We start from the raw sequence: 21,237 nt of genomic DNA on the forward strand, positions 1-21,237 counted from the left end.
CCCTGCATATCAACGTACCTATCTACAAGTATCTTAAATGCCTCTATTGTATCTACCTCCACCACCCCTGGCAGCACATTCCTGGCACTCACCACCCTGTGTTAAAAAACCTTGCCCCGAACATCTTCTTTAAACATAATTATCCTATAAAGAGTTGTAAAAGATCTTTAGCAACAACTTAGAATCAATGTCCCTTCCTTGTCACATCAGTCACAATGTTAACATTTCCCATGTGCTCATGTGCAGATTTATGCTATGCATATTTATGCACTGTTGAAGTTTAGGATTAGCACTGTATAATTATGCAGTTGGTATCTGGCAGATAATGTGGTGCTATATAACTAAATTTCTGTGCATGAAACATTAGCTTAATATCATCTATGATGAAACTGGGCTACCGAACCATAAATCTAATTTCAATTGCACAAAGTGGCACATTTTTCCTCAAGGGAAACCAAGTTCAAAATAAGACGTGTAGTAAGGAACTGCAGATGCTGGTTTACACCAAGGATAGGCACAAAATGCTGAAGTAACTCAGCCTCTGCAGAGAAAAGATATAGGTGATGGTTTACTTGAGAATCTTCTTCAGACTGGATTTAGAATAGGATGTTGTACTCATGGTTAACATTCCATTGCATGCTATTTTCACCAGGATAGTTAATAACGTAATGTAAAATTCACGTTTGCATTATGTTATCAAAGTTGTTCGACCATGAGCAGCTTTGCTATGAAGCAAACTAATGTGCATGATTTGATGTTATTGCTTTTGATCTACATGTTGAGAAAATAATCCTTTTTGATTTACATTCTCCTGGACACATTTTGTGACACTGCCTGAACACATTATTGCACACAAAAAAACTAAACCTTTCTTCAAAAAAATGGTGATTGACATTATTAATCTCTGTTCAAAAAGACCTAGATGTTCTGATATGTAACATACCGGTTCAGCAAACTATTAGCAAGGCAAACATGGTAGGCTTTACTATAATGGGATTTCAATACGAATAATAGATATGTGTGGGAAGGATCTGCAAATGCTCGTTTAAATCGAAGATGGAGTAACTCAGTGAATCAGGCAGCATCTCTGGAGAGAAGGAATGGGTGACATTTCAGGTCTGAAGAAGGGTCTTGACACGAAACTTCACCCATTCCTTCTCCGCAGAGATGCTGCGTGTTCCACTGAGTTACTCCAGCATTTTGTGTCTAATTTCAACAGGAATAATAAACTCCTACTGTAACTATAAAAGGCTTTGGTGAGACCACACCTGAAGTACTGTGTAGATTTTTGGTTTCCCTTCCTTACAAGTGATGTACTTGCCATCGAGTATGTAGAATGAAGATTCACCACACTGGATCCTGGAATAGTGGGATAATGATGGTGAAAATGGGACTAATCTCCTCAATGGTTGAAAAAGAGGGGAAACTATCTCTTTGAAATGTGCAAATTGTTATAATGCATGACAGGGTAGATGCAGGAAGAATGTTTCTTTTGGATAAGGGGACTAGAATAAGACACATCTCATGTGGTAGGCCACCTAGAACTGAAAAGAGGAAAAAATGTATTCTAAGAGTGGTGAATCTTTGAAATTGTTAGCAGCTTCAGTCACAGGGACAGAGCAGGAAAGTGGCATTACAAGGTTAGACATAATCTTGATGACTATCAGAGCAGGTTAAAAAGTCAAGATGACCCTTTCTGCTCTTAATTCTTAAATTCTTAATTCAGTAGTTTTGTCGTTACTGACAGGTTGCTCATTGAAAAATATTGCTTTTCTACATAGATGGTCAGAGGCTAAGCTCTAGATCATTAATTAATTCCCTTAAGCATGCATGAATGAGACATTGAACATCCAGATTCTCTACCAACCTTCTCGCAACAGTAAAGCTCCATGCCTCAGTGCCAGGGACCTGGGTTCAAATCACTCAGGTGCTGTGTGGAGGTTGCACATTCTCACTGTGACCGCATGGGGTTCCTCCCACAACCCAAAGGCGTGCAAATTTGTAGGTTATTTGACTCTATGAAATTCCCCCTAGTGTGTATGGTGTAGATGCAAATGCGGGATTACATAGAACTAGTGTGAATGGGTGATCGATTGTCAGTGTAGACTCAGTGGGCCATATGGCCTGTTCCATGCTGTATCTCTAAACTAAACACTGAAATCTATGGTCACTTCCAAATAAAGTCACTTCTCACTAAAGACAAACATCGGATCAAAATTTACCACCATCATCATTATGCCAAAATTCTGTTTGAAAACGTATTCACTGATCACAGTTCTAACCTCATGGACAACTAAGCAACAGTGATCCTACTCTCCTCAACAATTTAGAGGCATGCCATGCTTACAGTAGGCACCTTAAAGCTCACACCCAAAAATCATCCAATATCCATTGGCAGGACAGGAAAACATTCCCTACATCCAGGTCCTGTTCTGTTTGGATAATACCTCAGGTATTGATAGGATTGTCATGCAACATTTTCACAGTTGAAGAAATCTGAGAAGGCATGTTTTGAAGAGTAATCATACCTATTTTAGCAAATGTGGAGAAAATAATTAGTGCACATTTTAAAGGAGACTTTTCCTTTGGTTTCATTTGTGTAGTCAGATCATGGGTGCCCTCTACAGATGGAAATATACAGTGTTTTCATATGGTATAGCTGAGAGTGTTAAGCATTAATACTGCATAATTTTACCGTTTAATATGCATTTGAATATATGTACTTTGCCATTATAAACCCTGGATTAAATTTATACATTGATACCTTGCAGGAAATCGATATTTGATATTATTGCTTAAATGTAGATTTATAGTAATGAGGCTTTAATATTGCACTTTAAAAAAAGTATTAAAATTTATACAAACATTTGCATTTTCCACTCTAATCCAATTAACAAAAAATACAAAATGCACTTAAAGCAATTTAGCAAAGACAATTATATATCAAGATGAAATGGCTTCAGAATATCTTGGTTTAAACTTTAATTGATCAGTTATACAAACATTTAAAGGTAGCTTACAAGAATTTTACACGTTGATTAACAGTATTTCTATAAAACATGAAGTCAGAATTAAATTCAACGGTTGGCACAATACCATGTATCATTTCCAATATTTGACAAACATGAGTTAGGCTTTGCGACTCTGGACCAAAGCCAACAACCCACCACACAGCAAAAGGAAGACATTTGCTTGGAATTAACAGAGTGGGAACCTGTTGCCTGCTGATATTTTCAAAATGTGATGTTTCCATCAACATCAATAGTCATGTAATATATATTGGAATCATCCTTCACCCTGTAATGATAGTATCTTTTCTTCGACAGCAGAGAGTCTTTCAATCATCATATTCAGCACAATTTGAGACTGTTGGAAAGAAATAGCATAACATACATTTGTCAATGCAAAGGTAACACTAAATGCTATGAAAACTGAAAATATCGGGCAGTTTCTCACAGGAATATTTTAAACATTTTTCAAAGAACAATGCAATAATTAAATCTAATGAGAATTAAAACTGCAAATCACTATTGATTAAATAAAACAAAAATAGCATGTGAAATGTTCCTTTTTCAAAAGTGATATTATGAGCGATTAATCAAAATATTCAATTTCTAGAATAAAAGCCCTTCCTTAGCTACATTTACTCTGGCGAGTTACAAATACCTGCGTTTAACTTTTAACATGTTAAAATGCAATTTCTAAGTATATTAGTGAAAAATTCAAAAGGTTTTCCAATGATCTGCACGTATAAAATATTCAACTGTCGACATTTGGTTTCCTGAACTGACCCATTCTAATTTAGCTTATTTAAACATTTTAGGCAAAGAAAACCTATTGAAAACAATATTAATATGAAAATTATATCATGCAGAAGTTACCTTTGCTAGTTCTTCGAGGACTTCAGATTGTGTTTCTAGAACAACTGGCTTTTTATTGTAATCTGTCAATTCTGCACTTGTAGTGGAGCCAAGGACATAACTATGAAAATAAAGAAAAGATTGGCATTTTCAACTTGGAAAGCAAATCATTATTTGGGTAGACATTTTCCTGGAGTCTTATACAGCTGTAACATTAAACTGATAAAGAATAAATCAGTTTTAATTGTTCCAATGTTTTGTCAGCTATAAAAACGTGGATGCAACATAATTTCCTCAAACTCAACAGCGATAAGACAGAATTCCTCCTCATAGGCTCCAAAGCCACACTCAGCAAAATCAATAACCCCACTCTCACCATCGACGGCACCACTGTCTCCCCATCTCCCCAGGCCCGCAACCTTGGCGTAATCTTTGATTCCACCCTCTCCCTTGAGCCTCACATCCGCCATGTCATTAAAACCTCCTTCTTTCATCTCCGCAACATCGCCAAACTCAGACCCTCTCTCACACCGCCCGCTGCTGAAAGACTCATCCATGCCTTCATCTCCTCCCGACTGGACTATTGCAACTCACTTCTCCTTGGCATCAGCTCCACCTACATCAACCGACTCCAATTGGTCCAAAACGCAGCCGCCCGACTCATCACCCATACCAAATCCTGGCATCACATCACTCCAGGCCTCAAACAACTTCACTGGCTTCCCATCTCCCACCGGATCACCTACAAAATCCTGATCCTCACCTACAAAGCCCTCCACCATCTGGCCCCCCCATATCTCATTGACCTCCTCTCCCCCTACCAACCCTCACGGTCCCTCAGATCCACATCAGCCGGTCTCCTCTCCATCCACAAGTCCAACCTCCGCAGTTTTGGGGACAGAGCCTTCTCCAGGGCAGCTACCAGGCTCTGGAACTCCCTCCCCCAACTGATCCGCAATTCCGTGTCCCTCACCATCTTCCAGTCCCGCCTCAAGACCCATCTCTTCACCTCTGTCTATCCTTAGCCCCACGTCCCCGTCCCTTTTCATCTGTGCATTAATTGCCTCATACTGTGTTTTGTATTGAATTCTGTATTTGCTTAGTGTACTAGTCATGTCTCTACTATTTATTTCATTCCCCTTACATGTTTTTCCTCTACCTGCTCAATTTTTGTAAGGTGTCCTTGAGACTCTTGAAAGGCGCCCATAAATAAAATTTATTATTATTATTATTGTTTGTTCAGCATATGATACTGGTTGAATTAAATATTAGTACCGTCAGTCCTGGTTTTACAGCCCTCTTATGAATTAATTCATGGGTTTAAATACACTGCAAAGATTTATTTTTATATTGCAGGTGAGGTACAAAAATCAACATGAGGTTTTCCCTTGGTAGACACAAAATGCTGGAGTAGCTCAGCGGGACAGGCAACATCTCTGGAGAAGGAAAGGGTGACGTTTCGGGTCGAGACCCATCTTCAGTCTGAAGAAACGTTTCGACCCAAAACGTCACCCATTCGTTTTCTCCAGAGATGCTACTTGTCCCGTTGATTTACTACAGCATTTTGTGTCTACCTTTGTTTTAAACAACCATCTGCAGGTCTTTTTTGCACATGAGGTTTTCCCTTTATGTGTTCACAAAATATTCAATGATGATGATAATTGACTTGAACTTGAACTAATACATAGGCTCATTCCCAAGACAACACCACCAAAATATGTATCTGGCAATTTATGTGCGATTGTTCAGAACTCTGAGTTCAGAATGTTGCCCAGTTGCCTCAGATGATGATAATAATTTCTATTTATTTTTATTGCAGCAGTCCAGGTTGTATCATTGGAGGATTATCTAAGACACTTCTTTAATCCACATAGGAAAATCAGACAAACAGGTAGGTTAAAGCGATTCTTAAAGGAGGGAGAAGAGAAGGAAAAGATTACAAGACAACATTTAAAAGTTTAAGAGTTATTGCATGGCTATCAGTGATAATAGACAATAGGTATATCTTGAGAAACCCCATTACAATAGACAATAGATAATAGGTGCAGGAGTAGGTCATTCGGCTATTCGAGCCAGCACCGCCATTCAATGTGATCATGGCTGATCATGGCATCCCCAATCCCAAATCTGAGGAAGGACATTATTGCCACAGAGGGAGTGCAGAGAAGGTTCACCAGACTGATTCCTGGGATGTCAGGACTGTCTTATGAAGAAAGACTGGATAGACTTGGTTTATACTCTCTAGAATTTAGGAGATTGAGAGGGGATCTTATAGAAACTTACAAAATTCTTAAGAGGTTGGACAGGCTAGATGCAGGAAGATTGTTCCCGATGTTGGGGAAGTCCAGGACAAGGGGTCACAGCTTAAGGCTAAGGGGGAAATCCTTTAAAACCTAGATGAGAAAAACTTTTTTCACACAGAGAGTGGTGAATCTCTGGAACTCTCTGCCACAGAGGGTAGTTGAGGCCAGTTCATTGGCTATATTTAAGAGGGAGTTAGATGTGGCCCTTGTGGCTAAGGGGATTAGAGGGTATGGAGAGAAGGCAGGTACAGGATACTGAGTTGGATGATCAGCCATGATCATATTGAATGGCGGTGCAGGCTCGAAGGGCCGAATGGCCTACTCCTGCACCTAATTTCTATGTTTCCCCCGTTCCTGCCTTCTCCCCATATCCCCTGACCGCTATTTTTAAGAGCCCTATCTAGCTCTCTCTTGAAAGCATACGGAGAACCTGCCTCCACCGCCTCTGAGGCAGAGAATTCCACAGTCTCACCACTCTCTGCGACAAAAAGTGTTTCCTCGTCTCCGTTCTAAATGGCTTAAACTGTGGCCCCTGGTTCTGGACTCCCCCAACATCGGGAACATGTTTCCTGCCTCTAGCGTGTGAAATCCTTAACAATCTTATATGTTTCAATGAGAGACCCTCTCATCCTTCTAAACTCCAGAGTGTACAAGCCCAGCTGCTCCATTCTATTAGTATATGACAGTCCCGCCATCTCAGGAATTAACCTTGTAAACCTACGCTGCAACTCCCTCAATAGCAAGAATATCCTTCCTAAAATTAGGGGACCAAAACTGCACACGATACTCCAGGTGTGGTCTCACTAGGGCTCTGTACAACTGCAGAAGGATCTCTTTGCTCCTATATTAGATTCCTCTTGTTATAAAGGCCAACATGCCATTCGCTTTCTTCACTGCCTGCTGTACTTACATGCTTACTTTCATAGACTGATGTACAAGGAACCCCAGATCCCGTTGTACTTCCCATTTTCCCAACTTGACGCCATTTAGATAGTAATCTGCCTTCCTGTTTTTGCTACCAAAGTGGATAACCTCACATTTATCCGCATTAAACTTCATCTGCCATGCATCTGCCTACTCCCCCAACCTGTTCAATTCACCTTGCATTCTCATAGCATCCTCCTCACAGTTCATACTGCCACACAGTTTTGTGTCATCTGCAAATTAGCTAATGTTACTTTGAATCCCTTCATCCAAATCATTGATGTATATTATGGATAGCTGCGGTCCGAGCACCGAGCCTTGCGGTACCCCATAGTCACTGCTCGCCATTCTGAAAGGACCAGTTAATCCCTACTCTTTGTTTCCTGTCTGCCAACCACTTCTCTATCCCTGTCAGCACTCTACCCCCAATACCATGTGCCCTAATTTTGCCCACTAATATCCTATGTGGGACCTTATCAAATGCAATAATTAAGATGAAATAATTAAGCTGTGAGGAAGAAAATGTTAGCATTTTTCAGAGACAAAACCATGAAAAAAGCTTTCAAAACAAGGTTGTGAATATGTTTAAAACTGAAAAGACATAACCCAGCTGGGATATAGTAAGTCACCAAGCAAAAGGCAGGATAAGTGAACAGAACTTAATGGAAATTAAAATGGGTCGTTTTAAATGATTCCAAATTAACAAAGAACCAGTCAGAATGCTTTAGAAGAATCTTCAGATCTTCAGTCGGTTTAATTTAGTTTAAAGGTACAGGTTGGAAACAGGCCCTTGAGCCCACCCAGTCCATGCCGACCTTTGAACACCTGTACACTAGTCCTATCCTATTCACCAGGGACAATTTACAGAAGCCAATGAACCTAGACACCAGCATGTCTTTGGAATGTAGGAGGAAACCGGAGCATCCAGAGAAAACCCACTCGGTCGCAGGGAGAACATACAAACTCCGCACAAATGGCCTTCATAGACGGGCAAAGGTTTCAACAGATTAATTAGGGAGTGGATAGAATTAGCCAACACAAGCACAATAGAAATAGGCAGATGGAGATTTGCGAGACTGCAGATGCTGGAATCAATATTAATATTCTATTCATTCACACAGGTACATTGTTCAATGCAAGATAATACACATTAAAATCCAGCAGAATAAGGTTACCCGCTACTGGAATTATAGCTAAAAGCAAATTACAGTACTCAGCAGGTCTTTTGAGATGAACACACAGGGTAATAAGGCTGTGTGCCAGACACTCAACTAACAAATAAAACAATGCGTGCATTTCATTTTACAAATTCAGAGTTCATCCCACAACAGAAATTAATATGCGATAAAAAAAACATTTAACCAAAAATCGAACAAATTAACAGTTCACAATTAAAACATTTATACAATTTACAATTAGTGAAATTTATTCATAAACAGCCATGTAAAAGAAGCATTTACAAATATCTATAAATTGACAAACAGGTAAATGCACTAACATTTCACAGATTTGTGATCAATTTTAATTTCATATTTACACACTTGCCTTTCAATATAGGCCACAGCCAAGCAATACACGTTCCGCTTGAAGTCAAGATGGACTGGAGTGCAAAGGTACATTCTACCCAGCAAAAGAGAGCAGCCACGACAGGATAGCAAAACATAAATGCTAGAAAAAAGTAAAAACTACAGTAAAAAATCTGAAAGTACAAAGTACAGAAAACTGTCAGCTGATGATTGACCCATTCCTGCATCTAGTGAGGTGACTTCAGTGCACCATCTCCAGTGCACAAAACTAACCGCCACAACCTCGTGGGCAATGCAAGAACACTTGTATTCAAAAATCTGTATTCAGACATCAAAAAGCCTTTAAAAAAAAAAAAACCTCCCAGCAATTAACCCGAGAATTGTACATGCATGCCCTCAGATCTTATTTTATCTAGCTGGAAGAGTCAACCCACATAAACTGACTAATTATTTCATTATTTTATGGACCTCAATAGTATTGATATATACTATTGAGGTCCATAAAATAATGAAATAATGAAACCAAGCACAGACCGGGCGACCCTTTCACTGAACACTTCCGCTCAGTCCGCCTTGACCTACGCGATCTCCCAGTTGCCAAATATTTTAACTCCCTTCCCACTCTCAAACTGACCTTTCTGTCCTGGGCCACCTCCATTGTCAAAGTGAGGTCACACGCAAATTGGAGGAACAGCACCTTATATTTCGCTTGGGCAGCTTACAACCCAGCGGCATGAACATTGATTTCTTTAACTTCAAGTAACCCTTGCATTCCCTCTCTCAATTCCTCACTATCCTAGTTCTCTTGATAATTTCACTTTTATTCCTTCCTTATCACCTCCTCCCTAGCCAACAATGGACCATTGTGGGCTCCACCTTTCCTGAGTCGTCGATGCAGGCTGTTTTGTTCTGTACTTTCCCAGACCTTTAGTTTCCCCCTCCCTAACTCTGATGAAGGGTCCCCACCCGAAATGTCACCTATTCCTTGTCTCCAGAGGTGCTGCCTGACCCACCGAGTTACTCCAGTATTTTGTGTCTATCTATAGAAGAGATGATGTCTGGGCAATTCACCACTATCATGTTGAAGGGTAGGCTTGAGCCATCAACTCAGTTTCCCATTTTCCTTAAAGTTCTTTGGGGCACCCTTTGGAGTGGTGGGGGGGGAGAAAGAGAGGGTTTGTTCTTTTATGCTTTATCATTGTTAATATAAACTACAGATCCGATCGCCCGGTGTGGGGGAGCCAAGATCCCCACAATGCAGGAGGTTGATTGCCCCGACGTGGAAGGCCCGATCGCCGGCTACGGGAGCCAAGATCGTCCCATCAACGAAATGCTCAAGGCCCCCCGCCACGGGAGAACAAAGAAGGGAAGAAGATTGAAGAAGGGAAGAAGTTTTTCCCACCTTCCATCACGGTGAGGAATGTGGAGTCGTCGCTGTGGTGGATGTTTATGTTAAAATGTATTGTGCGCGTTTAGTTACTTTTTATTGGTATGACTGTATGGCAAATCAAATTCCTCGTATGTTGCAAAACAATACTTGGCTAATAAAGTATGATTATGAGATCTTATGTTTATAAAATTCAAGGGAGTCCATATTGATCTTTACATCATTTTTTTTTTTTAAGTATTCAAATCAATTCACATATTCCACCATGTAGCCACTAAAGAGTGACTGCATGCCCACTGTCAATTGACGAATACCAAATGTACTGTTGAAATTTGGCATCCTAAAAACATGTTTATATATTAAAATGACTCGTTTTGAAGGAGTTGTTTTAAACATATTTAAAATAAACATGTTCTCCGTCTTCCCTGTACTATAATGCTGAATCTCCTGGTTTGATAACAATGTAATGAAATTTGTGGAAGAACAACATCAGATATACCTAATGAATTTCTGCATCTGACTGCTTGTGCAATCATTGGAAGCTGCTGTCCAACCAATAAGAACAGTGGAGATGCTGAAATCTTACATAGAACATAAAGTGCTGGTGTAACTCAGTGGATCAGGCAGCATCTCTGGAGGTCATGGACAGGTGATGTCTTGGGTGAATTTCAACATATGGCACTCTCTCAAAATTCTAGGCCATTACTGCATAATGCACACAAAATTAAACCGTTCTACTTAAAGGCTTTGATAAAAAGTTGCAAACATAACTTTCACAAACTTACCAACCAGAATCATTGGCTGTGTCTATCTTTTGTTCTTTGTCCATAAAGATATTCTTTGTGACATCTATATAAAAAGGACGTGTTATAACTCTGTAGTTATTCTTACTATTCTTATAATTCTGTAGTTCATTATCTTAATGCATATACCTCATTTCTATCTTTGGTTTCAAAAATGGAGAGGATAAATTAATAACAACAAATATCAAAAAACCACAGTATAAATTAAATTCATGATGAACCATTATAGGCACACTCGTTTATTGCCCCCACCACCCCACATTGTCACGTAAAGCAACTAGCCCAGATTAAGACCCCAGCCACGTCCTCAGATCCTGTGAAGCTAAGCTGACAGGAGCATTTAGAGACATCTTTAACTTTCCCTACTCCATTTTGAGGTTCCCATCTGCTTTAAGAAGTCTACTACGATCATAATGCAGAGTAGCATGCCTTAATGACCACCATCCAGTGGTTCTAACATACACCTTCATGAGAGGCTGGTCCTGGTACACATGAACTCCTACCTCCCAGACAGCATCGATCCACTGCAATTCACTCACTGTTGCAATAGGTTCATGGAAGTGCATATGACAATAATAAATTAATACCAATATCAGAATGTTTTTCAACTGTATGCAAATGATGCTTCAATAGTAGGAATTAAGACTTAAACTGAAGGCAAACTCAGTACTCATGAAGGTCTCAGGCCAAAACATCATCTGTCTATCTCCCTCCACAGAAACTGCCTGACCCGACAAGTTCCTCCAGTAATTGTTGTTTACTTAAGATTCCACTATCTGCAGTCTCTCGTGTATGCAGTGCTTTGGCCTTAATGGAGGTTTCCAAGACCAGAGGGCATAGGATTAGTTTAGTTTATTTATATATTGTCATGTGTTACCGAGGTATAGTGAAAAGATTAAGGGAAGGAGGAACTTGAGGAAGATTTTTTATAACATAGAGGATGAATTGAACCTGGAGCTTATTAATAAGAAGGAACTGTAGATGTTGGTCATACACCAAAGATAGGCACAACATGCTGGAGTAACTCAGGAGGACAGGCAGCATCTCTGGAGCGAAGGAATGGGCGACGTTTCGGTCGAGACCCTTCATCAGACTGAGAGTCAGTGGAGAGGGAATCTAGAGATATGGACGGGTAAGATGTGAAAACGACAGATCAAAGCAGACAATGCAATGGAATGGTTCATTGTTAGCTTAGGGGAAGGCGACAAGGAGGCAAACAATGGGTTTCGGCCCGAAACGTTGCCTATTTCCTTCGCCCCATAGATGCTGTTGCACCCGCTGAGTTTCTCCAGCATTTTTGTGTACCTTCGATTTTCCAGCATCTGCAGTTCCTTCTTAAACACATCAATAAAATTAATCAGGACAGTGAAACTAGTCAGAGACCTAGGGTGGGGGAGGGACAGAGAGGGAAAGCAAGGGTTATTTAAAGTTAGAGAAATCAACATTCAGCATTTTGTGTAAGAAGGAACTGCTTTAAACCGATTTAAAATTAAATTTAAAGCTGGTTTAAACCGAAGAAAGACACAAAAAGCTGGAGTAACTGCGGGACAGGCAGCGTCTCTTTGTGTTTATCTTCTGGAGCTTATTAGAGGAGGCGGAGACACTTATGAAACATTTCAATGAGTACTGCAAACGCCAAGGCGCAGAAAAGTACAGGCCGGGTACTGGAAAGTGAGAACAGTGTGGATAAGTACCTGTAGATGCTGGTTTATACCGAAGGACACTAAAAAGCTGGAGTAACTCAGCGGGAGAGGCAGCATCTCTGGAGAGAAGGGATGGGTGACGTTTCGAGTCGAGTCTGAAGAAGGGTCTGGAACCGAAACGTCTCCTGTTCCATCTCTCTAGAGATGCCGCCTGTCTCGCGGAGTTACTCCAGCGTTCAGTGTCTGCCTCCCTGCGACATGACTCGGGCCATCTTTGCAGCACCTACTTCTCAGGTAGATGACGTTGTCCTTCGGGTCTGCTCCCGCCCAGGCCAGCGAGTCCCCGACCGGCAGCCGGCATTGGGAGCACAGGAAAACCACGGGCAGCTCCGAGTCGCCGCTGATGAAAGTCCCCGAGTCCCTGGTGGTGCTGACGAGGGTCTCCTCATCGTCCGTTAACAGGTCCACAGTCACTCCCGCCATCTTTCAAACAGCCGGACGCCGCCTCCCGCCGCGCACGCGCACACACACACACGGGCAGCAGGCGGCGACACCGCGGACTGCGCATGCGCCGTCGGCGAGGCGGGGACGAGCCGAGAGTCGACTCGAGAGTTTAAGAAGAAACTGCAGATGCTGGAAAATCGAAGGTGCACAAAAATGCTGGAGAAACTCAGCGGGTGCAGCAGCATCTATGTCAGTCTGAAGAAGGGTTTCGGCCCGAAACGTTGCCCATCTCCTTCGCTCCATAGATGCTGCTGCACCCGCTGAGTTTCTCCAGCATTTTTGTGTACCGTCGACTCGAGAGTGTTTTATTGTCAACGAGACCAAGTGCAGACTCCCCCAACGCAACATTCCACCACTCACGCATAGCCCCAACTGCGCAGGCGCGGCTCATTACTCCTCCTCGCCAGCTCCTCTTCACCCTAACTCTTCAATCCCTAGAGATGGAGGGGGGCAGAGAGGGAGGGGGCAGAGAGAGAGGGAGTAGAGTGGAGGGAGGGAGGGGGGTAGAGAGGGAGGGGGCAGAGAGAGAGGGAGTAGAGTGGAGGGAGGGAGGGGGGTAGAGAGGGTGGGAGGGGGGTAGAGAGGGTGGGAGGAGGGTAGAGGGTGGGAGTGAGAGTAGAGACGGGGAGGGAGGTGGCGAGAGGGAGTGTAGACGTAACTACCCTTCCAACCCCCTCCTCTTCCTCAATCACCTCACCTCCCCAGTGGCCCCATCGTTGCGAGGCCTCACCGGCTGCGGTCTCGATGCCTCCTTGATGGCTGCATAAAACCCCAGCCGGGGCGTCGCGGTAGAGGCCTGGGTCAGAAAACGCGGAACGTTAATTTAAATGCGGCCTTCCCTCTGACGTCACTGGAAGCTGGTGGCCGCCCACCCCCGCTTTGTGACGTCACTCGAAACGTGTTGAAGGAAGTTTGCCGTTTAAATACTTGGTTTTAGCTATTTTTAAAACACTATAACTTGTGAAATATAGCATGAAATGTGAAGTGAAGCAGTTTATTTTGTCGACGGGGTTAATGTGATTAATAATCTGAAATGTTTTGCGCTAGCCCGTGGTGTTTTGACGAAGGTAGAAAGACACATACACACACACACATGCATACACGCACACACACACACACACTAGATGAGACTTAATAAGTATATATAGATAGACACAAAATGCCGGAGTAACTCAGTGGGACAGGCAGCATCTCTGGAGAGAAGGAAATGGGCGACACTCCAGGTCGAGACCCTTCTTCAGACTGGGAGTCAGAGGAGAGGGTGATCCATAGATAAGGAAGTGTGTAAGTGTGTTAATGAAGTATTTATCTATCTATCTAAGGTGTGAAAGCAGGACCAAAGGGAATGGAGGGAAATGTAGAACAGATCATTGTTAGCTGGGAGAAGGTAACAACAAAGCAACCAGATAAAATGTAAGATAGCCGCAGAAACCTGGAGTAACTCAGCGGGGCAGGCAGCACTTACTTATAAATAACAGGCAGATAAAATGTAGTCGGAGACAGTAAGACTGGTCGGAGAACTGGGAAGGGGGAGGGGTGGTGAGTGTTTTATTGTCATTTGTCCCAGATATAACACTTAAATTATTTTGTGCAGCCGCACAACAGAGTATGTAAACTTATGAAAACACTGGTTTCCTTTCAGATTCCAAAGACGTGCAGGTTTGTAGGATAATTGGCTTCTGTAAATGCTCCCAGTGTGTAGGATAGAACTAGTGTATCGGTGATCACAGGTAGGTGCAGACTTGGAGGGTCAAAGGGTCAGTTTCTAAACTAAACATAGATTATTCCTTTGGTCTGTATGTAGGCCTACTTTTTTCTTGGTTATCCTCTAGCTCCTAATAATCTTAAAGAATGTAGAAACAGGGAATTGCAGATGCTGGTTAACCAAAAAAAACCTCACAAAGTGCTGGAGTAATTGATCGGGTCAGGCAGCATCTCTGGAGAACATGGATAGGGGATGATCTGGGTCAGAATCAGGACCCTTCCTCAGACGGAAGAAGAGTCCAGATCCAAAACGTCACCTATCCATGTTCTCCAGAGATGCTGTCTGACCCACTAAATTACCCCATAACTTTATGCCATCTCATAGATTGTCCTAATATTCTCCTTAATCTTTCCTTCCAGATGTATTTCATTGTCCTCTTTTTGCCCGCCAAGTTCTCTCCTATAGTCCCCATCTTCCTCCAGGAACTAAATTATTTTCATTTGCCTATACTTGTCATATGTTTACTTTTTTGTTCAAACCCCCACTCTCCCTTGTCAACCTGATATCCTTATTTTACCATCCTTGCCTTTTGCCCTGACTGGAACTGTCACAATCTGCCCTCTCCTCATTCTCATCCACTTCACCTCCCAGTACTTTTCCACCGGTCCCTCCTTCTCCTCACCTGCCTGCCTGCCACTCTCCTCTCATCAGCTCAACTCTCCTCACCTGTTGCACTCAGTTGCCTCTGATCACCAATTAACCCGGTATATAGACTCTCCTCACCGTTCACACAATGCCAGATTGTTCTCGGCATTCATGCAAGACTCTCCAGCGATTTCCCGACTTCCTGCCTGGCTTCGACTCTCCTTTTGTCTGTCCCTCGCTGGTTTGTTTGCATCGTGTGTTGGATCTCCTGGTGACCGGACCTTCCGCTACCCCGACTACGTCTCCTGCCTGCCCCTCTTCGGAAACCCTCGCTCAATCCTGAGCCTCTGTGTGAGTACGGTGTACCCATTCCTGTGTTACTACTCTGTGTTACAGTATCGTAATAAAGTTTGTTACCAACTATACCTGCCTGATTCTGCTGCTATTGGGTCCAAGCTATACCTGTTACAGTACAATCTGGCCAATAATGGACTCAGCGCACACAACGTCTCCGTCAAACCGCTTAGAGAGGATTGAGCACACGCTCCTGCAGCACGAAGCTATGCTCACTGCCTCCAACTCCGAGGTTCGACAGGCTGTGTCAAACCAGGAGCAAGCATTGGTTGCACTAGCCACCCAGGTCCAACAGCTGACGACCACCTTCGCCCAGGCTACACCCCATGCTTCGCCTCCGGCTCCGACAGCACCAGCTCCCGGTCCGCCAGGACCATCACCTGAGCCCCGGGTGGGAACCCCGGAACGCTACGCTGGAGACCCGGGGGGCTGCAACCCATTCATCACAAACTGTTCCATTCTCTTCGCCCTACAGCCCTACACCTTCGCCCAGGAAGCGGCGAGAGTGGCGTTTACCATTAATCACCTGACTGGCAGAGCTCGGCTGTGGGGAACGGCTGAATGGGAGCGACGCACACCGGCTTGCTCCTCTTTCCAGGCCTTCGCCGCGGAGCTTCGCAAGGTGTTCGGTGAGGTTTCGATGGGGCCGGACGCTGCGGGAGGTCTGCTGGGGTTGAGCCAGGGGAACCAGAGCGTCGCTGACTTCACCATCGACTTTCGCACCAGGGCCCGTCAGAGTGATTGGAACGCCCCGGCCCAGTGTGATGCTTTCTTGCTGGGCTTGAATGACTATATCAAGGATGAGTTGGTGTCCCATGACCTTCCTTCTTCTCTGGATGGGCTTATCGAGCTAACGACCCGTCTGGACCGACGCATCCTGGCGAGACGTCGGGAGAGGCGACAGGGACGGGCGGACCGCCAGCTATCCACCCAAGCTCGTTTTCCTCCGGAGACTGGACTACCCTCGTCGGGGCAACCGTCGAGGCAACCCAAACCCATGCAGGTGGGTCGCACCAGCCTCACCCCCGAGGAACGGGAACGTCGGCGTCGGGGGAACTTCTGTCTCTACTGTGGCCTGGCGGGTCATTACATCTCCAAGTGTCCAGTAAAAGGCCAGACTCACCAGTAGCGGAGGAATTACTGGTGAGTCGAACCTCTGAACTTTCCTCTGCCCGACGCCCTCTTTGTCATGCCCGTCTGCTGTTGTCTTATGGTTCTCACACCCTCGCCACCTTCATAGACTCTGGTTGTGACACTAATCTTATGGACAAGGAACTAGCCCGCCAGCTTGGCATCAGTTGTGTTCCCCTGCCTGAACCTGTTCCCGCCAACGCCCTCGACGGCCATCTCCTGGGGACTGTTTCTCACCAGACGGTCCCAGTGCGCATGCTCCTGTCTGGTAATCACCATGAGACCATCCAGTTCCACCTCCTGCAGTCTCCCCATCTTCCCCTCATCCTGGGTTACCCCTGGCTTCGGCGACACAACCCCAACGTCGACTGGAGGACGGGGATCATCTTGGGTTGGAGCCCTTCCTGCCACCAAGTGTGCCTGAAGCAAGCCTCAGCTCCTCAACCGGCCACCTGCTCCAGTTCTGCTCCAGATCTGACGGGGGTCCCAGCCGAGTACCATGACTTTGGGGAGGTTTTTAGCAAGTCTAGGGCCACCTCCCTTCCTCCTCATCGGCCCTATGACTGCGCCATAGACTTCCTGCCTGGTTCCGCTCCTCCTAGGGGTCGCCTTTACTCCCTGTCCGCCCCTGAGAGAGGCGCCATGGAGAAATACATAAACGACTCCTTGGCTGCTGGTCTCATCCGTCCCTCCTCGTCTCCTGCTGGGGCTGGGTTCTTCTTCGTGGAGAAGGACAAATCTCTGCGTCCCTGCATAGATTACCGGGGGCTCAACGGCATCACGGTGAAGAATCGCTACCCTCTCCCACTCATCTCCTCTGCTTTCGAGCTCCTGGAGGGGGCCACCATCTTTTCGAAGTTGGATCTACGCAACGCCTACCACTTGGTCCGCATCAAAGAGGGAGATGAGTGGAAGACCGCCTTCAACACTCCCACGGGACATTATGAATACCTGGTGATGCCCTTTGGCCTCACCAACGCCCCGGCCGTCTTCCAGGCTTTGGTCAATGACGTTCTCAGAGACATGTTGAACAAGTACGTGTTCGTCTATATTGATGACATCCTCATCTTTTCACGGACCAAGGAGGAACACGTACACCACGTCCAGGCAGTTCTACATCGGCTCCTGGAGAACTCGCTCTTCGTTAAAGCTGAGAAGTGCGAGTTTCACTCCCCGTCAGTCTCCTTCCTAGGATACATCGTTGGCCAAGGGAACATCAAGATGGACCCCGCCAATGTCTCTGCTGTCACCACCTGGCCTGTTCCTGACTCCCGCAAGCAGCTCCAAAGGTTCCTGGGGTTCGCCAATTTTTACCGACGGTTCATCCGTGGCTACAGCACTGTGGCCGCACCCCTCACGGTACTCACCTCCTCCAAGGTTCCGTTCCGATGGTCTGCCGCGGCCGACGAAGCTTTTCAGACACTCAAGACACGGTTTACATCGGCCCCCATCCTCCAAGTTCCGGACTCAGAGAGACAGTTCGTAGTGGAGGTGGACGCCTCCGACGTGGGGGTGGGAGCTGTTCTGTCCCAGCGGGCTGCCGGGGACCAGAAGCTCCATCCATGCGCCTTCTTCTCCCGACGCCTGACCCCTGCTGAGAGGAATTATGACATTGGCAACCGAGAACTGTTGGAGGAATGGCGTCACTGGCTGGAGGGAACCGAGCAGCCTTTCTTGGTTTGGACTGACCACAAGAACCTTGAATACCTCCAGTCAGCCAAGAGGCTCAACTCTCGTCAGGCCCGCTGGTCTCTCTTCCTCACCCGCTTCAACTTCTCCCTCTCCTACCGACCTGGGTCCCACAACGTGAAGCCCGATGCCCTCTCTCGACAGTTCTTGGCGAAGGAGGAGCCTGCCTCTGGCCCCAACACCATCCTCCCGTCCTCGCACAGGGTTGCCTCCCTCACCTGGGAAGTGGAGGAGAGTGTCAAGGCGGCCTTGGAGAACCAGCCGGGACCCAGCGCATGCCCTCCTGATCGCCCGTTTGTGGTTTCTGCCCTGCGGTCCGACGTCCTTCAGTGGGCCCACAGCTCTCGACTCACCTGTCATCCCGGCATTCAGCGGACCAAGGAGATGGTGCTACGGAGGTTCTGGTGGGCATCGCTGGAGAAGGACACTCGGGAGTTTGTCAACGCCTGTCCCGTTTGCAACCAGCACAAGGTCTCACACCAAGCTCCTGCGGGTCATCTGCTTCCACTGCCTGTACCCCATCGACCATGGTCCCACATCTCCCTGGACTTCGTTACCGGCCTGCCCCCATCCCGTGGTCACACCACCATCCTGACCGTGGTCGATAGATTTAGCAAGATGGCTCACTTCGTGCCCCTGCCCACGCTTCCGTCAGCCAAGGAAACTGCCGAGCTCATGTTACTCCACGTCTTCAGGCTCCATGGTCTCCCCGTCGATGTGGTCTCCGACCGGGGACCCCAGTTTGCCTCTGTGTTCTGGAGGGAGTTCTGCACGCTTGTGGGGGCCACCGTGAGTCTGACGTCCGGATTTCATCCCCAGTCCAACGGCCAAACTGAAAGGAAGAATCAGGAGATGGAGACGGCGCTGCGGTGTATGGTGTCCAAGCATCCCTCCTCCTGGTCCCAGCAGTTGTTGTGGGTGGAGTACGCCCACAACACCCTGACAAGCTCGGCCACTGGGCTCTCCCCTTTCCAGTGAGCCTACGGGTTCCAGCCTCCACTGTTCCCGGCGCTGGAGAAAGAGGTTTCCTGCCCGTCCGTCCAGGACTTCATTCGTCGCTGCCGCAGGACGTGGACCCAAGCCAGGGCGGCTCTTCACCGCTCCGTGGACCGTTACGCCACGGCTGCCGACCGTCACCGCACCCAGGCCCCCACCTACCTCGCGGGCCAGAAGGTGTGGCTATCGACCCGGGACCTTCCCTTGAGGGTGGAGTCCAAGAAGTTGGCACCCAAGTTCATCGGTCCCTTTGAGATCCAGAAGGTCATCAACCCAGCGGCTGTGAGGCTCAAGTTGCCTCGTTCCATGCGGGTCCATCCTACGTTCCACGTGTCCAGAGTAAAGCCAATCCGGGAGAGCTCCCTGGTCCCCGCAGTCCCTCCTCCTCCACCTCCTCGTCTCATCGACGGAGGCCCCGCCTTTACGGTGCACCGCCTCCTGCGCTCCTGCCGTCGCGGGAGGGGTCTCCAATACCTGATAGATTGGGAGGGTTACGGTCCAGAGGAGAGGTCCTGTGTTCCTGCTCGACACATCCTGGACGCCTCCCTCATCAGGGAGTTTCACCGGCGTCATCCTGACCAGCCGTCCAAGTCCGCCACTCCTAGAGGGGTCGCCGCCCCTGAGACTCTGTCCCCTCTTCCGTCTGAGGCGCCCAGTGACGACGAGACGGAGCTTTCCTCTGATGCTATGGAGGAGGATGCGGACATGGATGTCTCGGACGAATATTAGCCCTCCTCCGGTCCCCCTCCTCCCACCCAACTCTGCGTGGGATTGGGTTTATTTTCTTTATTGTTTTTTGTTTTTGTTTTGGGACGTCAGGAGCCGTCCCTTGAGGGGGGGGGGGGGTTCTGTCACAGTCTGCCCTATTCTCATCCACTTCACCTCCCAGTACTTTTCCACCGGTCCCTCCTTCTCCTCACCTGCCTGCCTGCCACTCCCCTCTCATCAGCCCAACTCTCCTCACCTGTTGCACTCAGTTGCCCCTGATCACCAATTAACCCGGTATATAGACTCTCCTCACCGTTCACACAGTGCCAGATTGTTCTCGGCATTCATGCAAGACTCTCCAGCGATTTCCCGACTTCCTGCCTGGCTTCGACTCTCCTTTCGTCTGTCCCTCGCTGGTTTGTTTGCATCGTGTGTTGGATCTCCTGGTGACCGGGCCTTCCGCTGCCCCGACTACGTCTCCTGCCTGCCCCTCTTCGGAACCCTCGCTCAATCCTGAGCCTCTGTGTGAGTACGGTGTACCCATTCCTGTGTTACTACTCTGTGTTACAGTATCGTAATAAAGTTCGTTACCAACTATACCTGCCTGATTCTGTGCTGCTATTGGGTCCAAGCTATACCCGTTACAGGAACATCTCGGTCCTGAATTCTCGACATCTTACTTTTAAGAGATTCAGACTTGTTGGATATTGTTTTACCCACAAGCATTCTCTTTTGTCAGGAAGGAACTGCAGATGCTGGTTTAAGCCAAAGATAGACACAAAATGCTGGAGTAACTCAGCGAGATAGGCGGCATTTCTGGAGAGAAGGAAAGGGTGACATTTCGGGTCGAGACGCTTCACCCATTCCTTCTCTCCAGAGATGCTGCCTGTCTCTTTTGTCAGGCCTGAAATGAGCTTTTCCCCAATGTAGGATTTTAACCTGTGGATAAATTTGATGCCTTTCCATAATTACCTTGAAACTCACAGAATTATGATCATTATTCCCAATATCCTTCCCATTGGTATTTCACCCCTTCCCCAGCTTCCCTTCCCAAGGTAC

The 21,237-nt window shown here is 46.2% G+C and overlaps 1 protein-coding gene across 1 annotated transcript; it reads right to left on the bottom strand.

Annotated features, from left to right (window-relative positions):
• Window positions 1-2,679: 2,679 nt before the first annotated feature.
• Window positions 2,680-12,971, bottom strand: mis18a (MIS18 kinetochore protein A). The gene is made up of 5 exons (XM_033032590.1): window positions 12,734-12,971; window positions 10,786-10,849; window positions 8,633-8,755; window positions 3,882-3,981; window positions 2,680-3,366 (listed from the first exon to the last, which is right to left on the bottom strand). Exons 1-5 carry the CDS (start codon window positions 12,927-12,929, stop codon window positions 3,286-3,288), a joined length of 564 nt encoding a protein of 187 aa, XP_032888481.1. The 5' UTR covers window positions 12,930-12,971; the 3' UTR covers window positions 2,680-3,285.
• Window positions 12,972-21,237: the final 8,266 nt, after the last annotated feature.

The sequence above is a fragment of the Amblyraja radiata genome, chromosome 14 (assembly GCF_010909765.2).
Source record: "Amblyraja radiata isolate CabotCenter1 chromosome 14, sAmbRad1.1.pri, whole genome shotgun sequence".
In the NCBI taxonomy this organism is placed as follows: domain Eukaryota; kingdom Metazoa; phylum Chordata; class Chondrichthyes; order Rajiformes; family Rajidae; genus Amblyraja; species Amblyraja radiata.

What these genes read in the sequence shown, in the direction of transcription:
- mis18a (XM_033032590.1), bottom strand. Translation starts at nt 12,929, where the DNA reads ATGGCGGGAGTGACTGTGGACCTGTTAACGGACGATGAGGAGACCCTC. An exon ending in CAACGTCATCTACCTGAGAA is followed by an intron (nt 10,850 to 12,733) that starts GTAGGTGCTGCA and finishes CTTTTTATATAG; the next exon opens with ATGTCACAAAGAATATCTTT. An exon ending in ACAGCCAATGATTCTGGTTG is followed by an intron (nt 8,756 to 10,785) that starts GTAAGTTTGTGA and finishes ACTTTTTTCTAG; the next exon opens with CATTTATGTTTTGCTATCCT.